Source organism: Sinohyriopsis cumingii, unplaced genomic scaffold, assembly GCF_028554795.1.
Source record: "Sinohyriopsis cumingii isolate HCF-2022 unplaced genomic scaffold, ASM2855479v2 utg001752l, whole genome shotgun sequence".
Lineage (NCBI taxonomy): Eukaryota > Metazoa > Mollusca > Bivalvia > Unionida > Unionidae > Sinohyriopsis > Sinohyriopsis cumingii.
Window position 1 is genome coordinate 934,110 of NW_028316044.1, and position 9,474 is coordinate 943,583.

General features: G+C 43.4%; 1 protein-coding gene across 1 annotated transcript; it reads right to left on the bottom strand.

Annotated features, from left to right (window-relative positions):
• Nucleotides 1-611: 611 nt before the first annotated feature.
• Nucleotides 612-1,046, bottom strand: LOC149771598 (uncharacterized). The gene has a single exon (XM_089948290.1). The coding sequence runs from the start codon at nucleotides 1,044-1,046 to the stop codon at nucleotides 612-614; it is 435 nt and encodes a 144-aa protein (XP_089804416.1).
• Nucleotides 1,047-9,474: the final 8,428 nt, after the last annotated feature.

A 9,474-nucleotide genomic window follows, 5' to 3' on the forward strand; every position in this document is an offset into this window, starting at 1 on the left:
TTCAGTAATTAAAATCTGGCAATGAGGAGAGGATTCGCACGGTAAGTGCTATTAAAGAAAATCAATAGTGTATCATCAATAGTGTATCTTCTTCTTGGTAGTCTTTCGAGTTGAGGAAGACAAGTTGTGCGATGTCATCTACGGTGGACTCCGGAGTCAAAATTCCGATGCACAAAGGCGGTTGCAGGTGGAGCATGGGACACCGGTGTTTGGGGGAGGCTGCGATACAGATCTGTGATGTATCTCATGGGCTGAAGCAAGACGCTGGCGGCGGTCAACTCGAATGTGGAACAGGCTTTTCTGGTCAGGACTCGCCAGTGGATTCTGTCTGAGGCAGCGAGCTCAAGCTAGTGGGGTTGAAGATCTGTCCATTTGATGTGCGTCTTGAGATTGTATTTGTACCTCTTGCGATGGTGGCCTTGGTTTCGGTTGCCCTTGGCTAGCTCGCCAAAGAACAGCTGCTTTGGGATTATGTTTTGATCCATGCGGATGACTTGGCCAGTTCAACGAAGCTGGGCCTGAATTAGTTTGGATTCGATGCTTGTTGTGTTTGCTCTATCAAGGATTTCTTGCCTGGTGATTCGGTCCTGCCACTTGATCCGCATGATGGATCACAATGAGCGCTGGTGGAATTGTTTCAACTGACTAATATGCCTTCGGTAGACTGTCCACGTTTCACAGCCATACAAGAAAAACACGAGGACAACTGCATTGTACACTTTCATCTTTGTTGACAGGAATATGTCATTGTGCTGCAAGACCTTGGTTCGGAGTCTTCCGAGTGCTTGACTAACTTTTTGGATCCTCGCAGTGATCTCTTTGTCCAGGAAGCCATCACTGGATATTGTGCTGCCAAGGTATTTGAAACTGTCCACATTCTTTAGCTGCGTGTCGCCATTGTTGATGCAGGGTTGTGATGGGATGGTGTTTGAGGAGGGCTGGAATAGGACTTCTCTCTTTCCTAGGCTAATTGTGAGTCCAAGTAGGTTGGAGGCTTCAGAGACCCTGTCCACAATTGCCTGTAGGTGAGTCTCTTCAAGGGCCATGAGGGCATAGTCATCTGCAAAGAGTTTTTCAGTAATGAGTCTTTCTAGCGTCTTGGTTTTTTCAGCTAGGCGACGGAGATCAAACTCTGATCAATCCAGGCGATATCTAATGTAGATACGAAGGTCAAGGTCACGGATGGGATGGAACAGTACCTGTTTGAAGAAGAGGCTGAAGAGTACCAGAGCGAGTACACATCCCTGTTTGACACCATTAGATATGGGGAATTTCTCAGAGGGTTCACCGTCTGAGAGAATCTCACCAGTCATTTCATCGTGGAAGAGCCGGATGAGGTTGGTAAACTTCTGAGGACACCCAAGCTTCTTGAGTACTACCCACCGTGCGTCTCTGTTGACTGTATCGAAAACCTTTATCAGGTTCACGATGACGGCATGCATATTAATGTTCTGCTCAAGGCACTTCTCTTGGACTTGTCTAACTGCGAAGATCATTTCAACGGTGCTGAGGTCTGGGCGAAAACAACACTGAAACTCTGGGAGGTTATCTTCTGACACTGCCGCAAAAAGTCTTTTGAGAATGTTGCGAGCAAGCATTTTGCTAGCTATGGAGAGCAAGGATATACCTCTGTAGTTACGGCAGTCCGCGAGTGTTCTTTTATTCTTATAGAAGGTCACAATTGATGTGCCACCTAGTTCGTCTGGTATCTCTTGTTCCATCAAGATGCTGATTAGCACATCGTGGAATGCCTACAGATTATGTTCACTGAGAGCCTTGTACACCTCCGCTGGGATACCATCCTTTCCAGGTGCCCTACCACATTTCATTTGTTTATTGGCCGTCCTTAACTCCTCTGTCGTTGACGTAACATCCAGTTGGTCGTGCGTTGGCTGTTGGGGTATTTGGTCAAGAGCAAATTGGCTGAACGATGATGGCAGGTTTAGGAGCTGACTAAAGTGTTGTCTACATCTGTCCTTAATGCCAGCCTTGCAATTTATTAGCGTACTTCCATCTTCAGCAAGCAAGGGGGCAGAGCCAGACTTTGAAGGGCTAAAGATTGACTTGATGGCGTTGTAGAACTCTTTGGAGTTGTTAGTGTCGGCACAGCGTTGTACTTCATTAGCTTTCCTTTCCCAACAATGGTTATGCATCTTGCGGATTTCTCTCTGAGCATCAGGTCGATAGGATTTCAAGCGGTCTTTTTGGGGGATGGATTTTGCGTCATTCTACAAGTCCATGAATGCTTTTTTCATTCTGGCAAGCAGATTTTCAATGGCACCGTTGTTCTCGTCGAACCAGTCTTGATGGGTTCGCTTCTTGGAGCCCATAATCGTCATAGCCGTTTCTCATAGCATGTCCCTTAGCTTGTTCCATTTCACGAGGCATTTCCACATATAGGTCAGCTTGTCGTCTAGGCTCTTCTGGAAATTGAGTTGGGTGGAAGGCTGCTGATGATTGACAATGTTGAAGGCTCTGCGCACAAGCTTAGGACGCCTTGGGTGATGTGGGGCAATGCGCAGCTTTAGAGTAGTTCGGACAAGTCTATGGTCTGCCCAGCATTCCGTTCCTCGCATGACCTTAGTGATGAGAACATCCTGGGCATCGCGCTGGCGGACTATTACATAGTCGATTAAGTTCCATCGGCGAGATTTGGGGTGCATGCAGGTGTTCTTGTGTTTGCTTCATATTCTGAACATTGAGTTTGTGATTAGGAGGTCAACTTCTGTACATCTGATGATTAGGAGCAGGCCGTTGTTGTTCATCTTGCTGACACCGTGCTTTCCAAGCACACCTTTCCATCGACCATAATCGCAGCCAACACGGGTGTTAAAGTCCCCCAGTAGTATGATCTTGTCGTCAGCTGTAACTGAGCTAAGTACAGAGCTGAGGTCCGTATTAAACTGCTCAACGGTTTTCGCTGTCCTCGAGAGGGTAGGGGCATAGGCGCTGGTGGTTGTTGCATGGCATTTGTGGTTCTTAGGTAGTCGCAGTTTCATTAACCTCTCATTGATACCAACATGCAGATCTGGGAGCTGCTTCAGAAGACTTGATTTTATAGCCAGGCCGACTCCGTGGATCCTATCCTCGTTTTGGGCTTTTCCTTTCCAGAAGAAAGTTTAGCCGCTTCCAATCTCCGTCAGAGAACCTTCCTCTGCGAACCTAGTTTCACTCAAGACTGCAATGTCGATATTGTAGCGTGAAAGCGCATTAGTAACTAGAGCTGTTCTTCTTTTTTGGTCTTGCTACGTTCTCTTTGTCCATGAGAGTACGGATGTTCCATGCTCCAATAAGAAGTATTTTTCTTTGATAGTTTTGACCGCAGATAGGGGTGAACTGGGCCATCCGCGGAAAGCTGGCCAGATTTTGAAGGGCAAGCTATTTTAAGGCCACCTTTGCTAGGCCCTTCCTATGCAGGGTGAGCAGCACTGTCCTGAAATTGTCTGCTCAGTCGCCCTGGATGCTGCCGAATTGTTCTGCTGCCATGGGTACAGAGTAGTGCGTCCACTTGTCCAAGGGTTGCCTACGTGCAGCTCTCTGACTACAACTCCCAGTGGTCATCTCCACCTATTGCGTCGCCAGTCGCCCATCGCCGTAGGACTTTGGTAGGTGCAGGTAAAAACGATGAGCGCGATGATGATGAATGATAGGTGCACAATATAGCCTGAGTGTGAAGGAGATTAAACTGAAACAGCCTTTGGACAGAAACAGCCTCACTCTCTCGGCCCTGGTACCTGAAACTCAGTGGTAAGAAGATTAGTCACGGCTGGGGACTACTTTGGCTGCATTGGATGGCAAGGACGTCTTCAGTTCCTTGTCATGCCCTACGTTCTCCACAAAGTGTTTGCAGATTCGCCTTAGTGGCCGTTAGATCGCTCAGTTGATCTCTTCCGCCCAGTCTATCGAAGCTGGATTTGCATGCAAGTATAGGCAAGCTCCTGAGTCACCTAGAGGTTTGAGGCCCGTGAATAACCTCAACCTGGTTTAGCCGACTAGTCAAAGCCGAAGCCGTTGCCCGTGGTGTGGCCGCTGAGCATGTTACAGCTGCTTCGAGCCACAGATGAGAGCTGAGTGCATGGTGGGGACCAAAGGTGGACGAGCTACTCCGGAAGGAGCACGACGTGCCCCCCACCAGAGGTACTACCCCTCCCAGATCACCGCGAACACCACCAATAGTGTAAGTATTTGTATACAAAATATGGTGATTCACCGAGGGTTTTGTGCGCAATTCCCTTTAGTCACACTATTGGGTTTTGCAGAGATGTTCGCAAGGTAATATTTGGAGCTAAACACCTTTTTTTAGTTAAAACAAATCCAACTATGCGATTTGGTGTGATGCAACTACTGCTGCTTGTCAAATTGTATTAGGAAACTTAACATTGTGGATGCATATGTTGTCATCTTCACTGACTACAAAATCACGTTTGTTATCGCATATACAGTCAGAACAGACGTCAACGTTGTCGTTTCTCGTACATGCCACAGACTCACACAAACCAGCTGATATTTCCGGACAGTTTCCTTGGCATATAAATACAAAAGCATGGCCTTACTGCACCAAAACACGTGTTTTTACCATTTCAACTTACAGCGTGAGATAATGACCATACACAGAGTGAAATTATATTTGAGAACCTAAAAAAAATGATTGAGGTCTCTTTGCAGCTAATCGTCATCAGGACATTTCTGAAGAAATTCGGCTTGATTATGCAGAGCCCACTCTTGATATTGCACATGCACATCATAATGTGTTGCCATATAAGGACCAACATCAAAATGTTGACTCGAGTTTTCAAATCTCTCATCAAGACTTTCGTACATTGTACCCGATTTATTACTTTTCACTTGAACACTTGTTTCAGTTAGTCCGTCGTTGACATGTATTTTCATGAGTGAGTAATTGTTGTGTCAGACTGAAACTTTCTCCGTCAAAATTAACTCGAAATGTCCCCGTGCGATTAACATCTTAATTCGGTCAAACACAGTAAAAAGTCAGAGGTGACAGAATTGCAAAATACCGGTGGGCTATTCCCATTCTTTGCAGCGATTGCAGCATTTCGGCAGCTTCAACGGCTGTGATAGCCACAGCGTTAGTGGCTGGCGGAACTGTACAATGGAATGGCTTTAGAATAGGCGGTTGGATGCGTATACAAAAGGAAGAGGCCGTCGATTGTCAGGCACGAGTCGTCCAATATCCTCGAGCAGATTTCTTTGATAACCTGGTGGCAGAAGATCCCTTGACTAATCTTACTTTATTGGCAATGGCAAAATTCAATCAAACATTTTCGTGGTGTTTTTTTGTGAGATTAACTTGCATCAATGGTGCCATGCAAACGTGAAACTGGCATCGTTAATATGGATTCATCAACAAGCGCTAACACTCACTGGGTTGCATGCGTGGTAACACCTCATCATAATTTGTGTTTTGATTCGTATTTACTTCCACCGTTAGTTGAAGTCGTTAATTATTTATCCAAATATGAAAAACAACAATTGTCGCATTCGACTATGCCAGTACAAACATGGTTGGATGGTCCCATACGCAGTCATCTTGTAATTGAAGCGTTGCGTGCACTGGAGTTCAAGGCCAGCACAAACACTTATTGATTACACGTAAAAGTGTGATATTATACAACAACGTATATTAACATTTACGGACGTTGCTCAGCTCGACGACATGGTGCTGATGTGGATGTGAGCCGATTTGCTACCAAAACGGATTCGTCTGTGTTTTCTAATCGTGTTGTTGCTGGTGTCGATCCAGGTGAGCTTGTGATTTTTGAAGATCAAACTTGTAAACTGAAAACATCTAATGTGGAAAATCAGGATGTTACTGTCAAGCTCCATGGTGAATTGCGCTACCAACTCTGGCTGAATTAACCGTCACTGGATGGAATCAAAGACAGCGGCTTGTTGGTTACGTCTTCAAAGACTGTTGATTAGCAGATCGCTAAAGTGCTCGCATCACCACTCTTAGTAATTGTATTTATAAGAAACGGATTAGTAAACAAAGAACGAGAATAATTACTATAGGAAAAAAAGTTAGATCAGCAGCTGACTAAATTGCTGCTGCGCATGCTAATGATACATATGGTTTTGAAACATAAAGATGTGATCTTAAAAGCACTCGAGTCTGGGTTGTATATTTTTTTATATTATATCCGGTCATTATAGTGGATGCGGTCAAGTGACAACATTGATTAACAATAGACCTGGTGAACGAATACTATTGCGTGACGAATCCGTCAGAGGTCGTTCAAAATCTTTCACATATTCGACACCAATATAGTTGGCAGGATGTAATTCATTTTGAGGCAATGAACATTAATCCAAATGACTACTTGGCATCCTTGGAGTTTGTGTTTAAGAATAGATTTTGTCATTTTTCAGCCGGCAGAGGATGCTAAAATTAATGATAATGATAACTTGTTTCACTTGTTGAAGAATATCTGCGTGCGTTACCATACCTTCGTTCACAATGAAATATAATGATATTAAGCGCTAAAATAGAAACTGAACAGTTCGGACCACCCTGATATAAGACTCCGGTTGCCTAGTGGTTAGAGCGTCCGCCCTGGATTCGGGAGGTCGCGGGTTCGAATCCCGGCCGAGTCATGCCAAAAACTTATAAAAATTGTATTAACAGCTGCCTCGCTAGGCACTCAGCTTTAAGAGGTTATTGTTACGATTGTTCGGCCTGGTGTCACACACACACACACACACACACACACACACACACACACACAATACCAGCTCAATGCCAGCTTGAAATCATCGCAAATACAGGTGCTTAAATTCTGACTTCACATCCGTATGTATGTATGTATGTATGTATGTATGTGTGTGTGTGTGTGTGTGTGTGTGTGTGTGTGTGTGTGTGTGTGTGTGTGTGTGTAGGTGGTGTGGCGGGTTGTTATGCCGCCACAGTGTGTTATTATGGTTGGGGTGGGGTGCTTCCAATATTTAATTTTAATTATTGTAGACGTCCCACCATATATATGTATGTATGTATATAACTTAGTGAGGAGATTCTAAGGAAAGACAAAGCTTCATAAATATGTGTGTGTGTGTGCGTGTGTGTAGGTGTGTAGGTGGTGTGACGGGTTGTTATGCCGCCACTGTGGTAGGTGTGCTATTATGGTTGGGGTGGAGTGCTTCCAATATTTTATTTAAATTATTATAGAAGTCCCATCCAGGCTCGATTTTGGTGCGAAGTTAAATTAGTGAAGGATAGATGTAAAGCTCCGAGCCCCCAGTCAGCAACGCCGACGGTTAAATAATTGAATATACAAAAAAGGTGAAATTCTACGAATAACAATTTAATGACCATTCAATAGTCAAATGATTACAATTTCCTGTAACTTTTCCTCCTCAACTCTCTCCACCGACTAGACTTGTCGACTCCAACTGCTTTGCTAGTCTCACTTCCGTCTTCCCACTTAGAGACTAGGGACTTAACTGAAACGTAAGTTCTGTCCCCCAAAAAGCGGACAATCGAAGCTTTGTCTTTCCTTAGAATCTCCTTTCTAAGTTTTACCGCCCAGTTACGAGTGTATTCTTCGGAGTAACCCTATATTACTCAGCAATCTTCCTAGTCGAGACTAAATTTTCGCTTGCTAGTTACAAGTTACGATACGGATCGAAATTGTTATCACAATTCCGAATGGGTGTCGCTTTGACCCGATCCAATCAAACTCAGCGGACAATGTCCTTCTCGCTGTCTGTCTACGTGGGGACGGGTTTAGAACACGCCCCTGTTCCTCGCCAGTTCCTCTAATCTCAGGACTAAGCTGTAACACGTTGAAGGGAAGTCGCTCGATCTAACGCCTGTGCCGATCCAAGATGCCGGGTCTGCTCTCTGGTCACGGTAACCTTGCGTAAGAGATTAATTTAAGCCTGCGGCAATGTTTAGACATCAAACCATGGCTTGTAATAATACCTCAGTTTACACACGACATATTAACTAATTGGGACTGAGTAAACGTGACAATATATATTGCTTATTAAAGCAACAGTGAATATGTAACATCGATGAGTGTGATTTCCCACTGTCATTAAATTCAGTTGATGTAAAAAGTAAGTCAAATCAGTATGCAAATTTTAAGTTAATTTCCAGTTGCGAGAATCGTTGTGTCGGAGTGTAAAATACACTTTCCTAACAATACTGCCTTACAATGAAATATCATCTGAATAGGCATGAGAAGATTTAGTTAAATCTGCAAGATTTAAAAAATATTATCGAATCATGAAGGGAGATTTCTCAAGGGAAGGAACCAAACATTTGATCCACAATGGCCGGAGGACTATTAAGCTTGTGGGGGTGTAGTGGTTGTCTAGGGGCGGGGTTCTTCTTATAGACTTTAACGAATTATGAGAAGTTCCCCTGGTCCTTATTCAGAAGGTTAATTCTGGACACTATATTATTTATTGACTAAATATATTTATGGCTACGAGCCCCCAGTCAGCAATGCCGACAGTTAAATTAAAAGAAATACAAAGATGAAATTTAAACAATAACAATTTAGTAAATGAAATTTAAAAGAATTTAAAGTAATCAATGTCTCTCTTTCACCCAATGATCCCTTTGATCATCATTTGAGTTCACAGTGTGAGGAGATTTTTCCCTTCTTGAGTGCTACTCATCTAAATCTCTTCGTTCCCTTGTCTTTCTCTCCTTTCGTGATCTCCACTTCCGCTTCCTCTTCTATAATCCTTGTTCCTTGCCGTTATCTTGACTTCCGGTTCCTCTTCTAGTATCCGGAACCCTTGACGGTATCCCTTGAGGTCACCCGAAATTCACTCGGTATCTCTCACCGTCACCCGAAATTCTCTGAACTTCTCTCGTCCCCCGAAATTCTCTGAAATTCTTTCGTCCCCCGAAAGCTTCCTGTTGAAAGGTATAATGCATTAGCATAGGGTTATAAAAATCTTCCCTCACACTACGTCACTGAACTGAACCATCAGTTTAAGGCGGGACATTTGGGTCGCGCATGCGCACACATCGAAATTCCCATACACTTCCGCCGCTTACAAAAATGGCGCCATAACACAATCACACAAAGGATTCAAATATCTACATACTGAGCCCTATCAGTATATACATACAAAATATTTCAAATATGATTGTACTAAAATATTACTACGATTAGTAACATGACTATCTATATATTTATATATATTTATATATATTTCCTACACAAGCGTACCAAATCCACAATATTCACATTCAAATGGTGATAAACGGCAATCCGTTACTCAATGGCAAAATCTATCATTACGTAAACAAATTTCTTGTCTACCAAAATATAACTATGCAAAGAATTACAATATTAATTCTTATAGCGGCTAGCGAGCAATACAATTCTTCACAAATACAAATCGTCCTTTCAAAAGGGCGTAAACGTAATAATCCACGAAATAATATGCACACATATTACTAGCGAAAGAAGAGAACATTTTCGCCTCACAAATAAG

What these genes read in the sequence shown, in the direction of transcription:
- LOC149771598 (XM_089948290.1), bottom strand. Translation starts at nt 1,046, where the DNA reads ATGGCCCTTGAAGAGACTCACCTACAGGCAATTGTGGACAGGGTCTCT.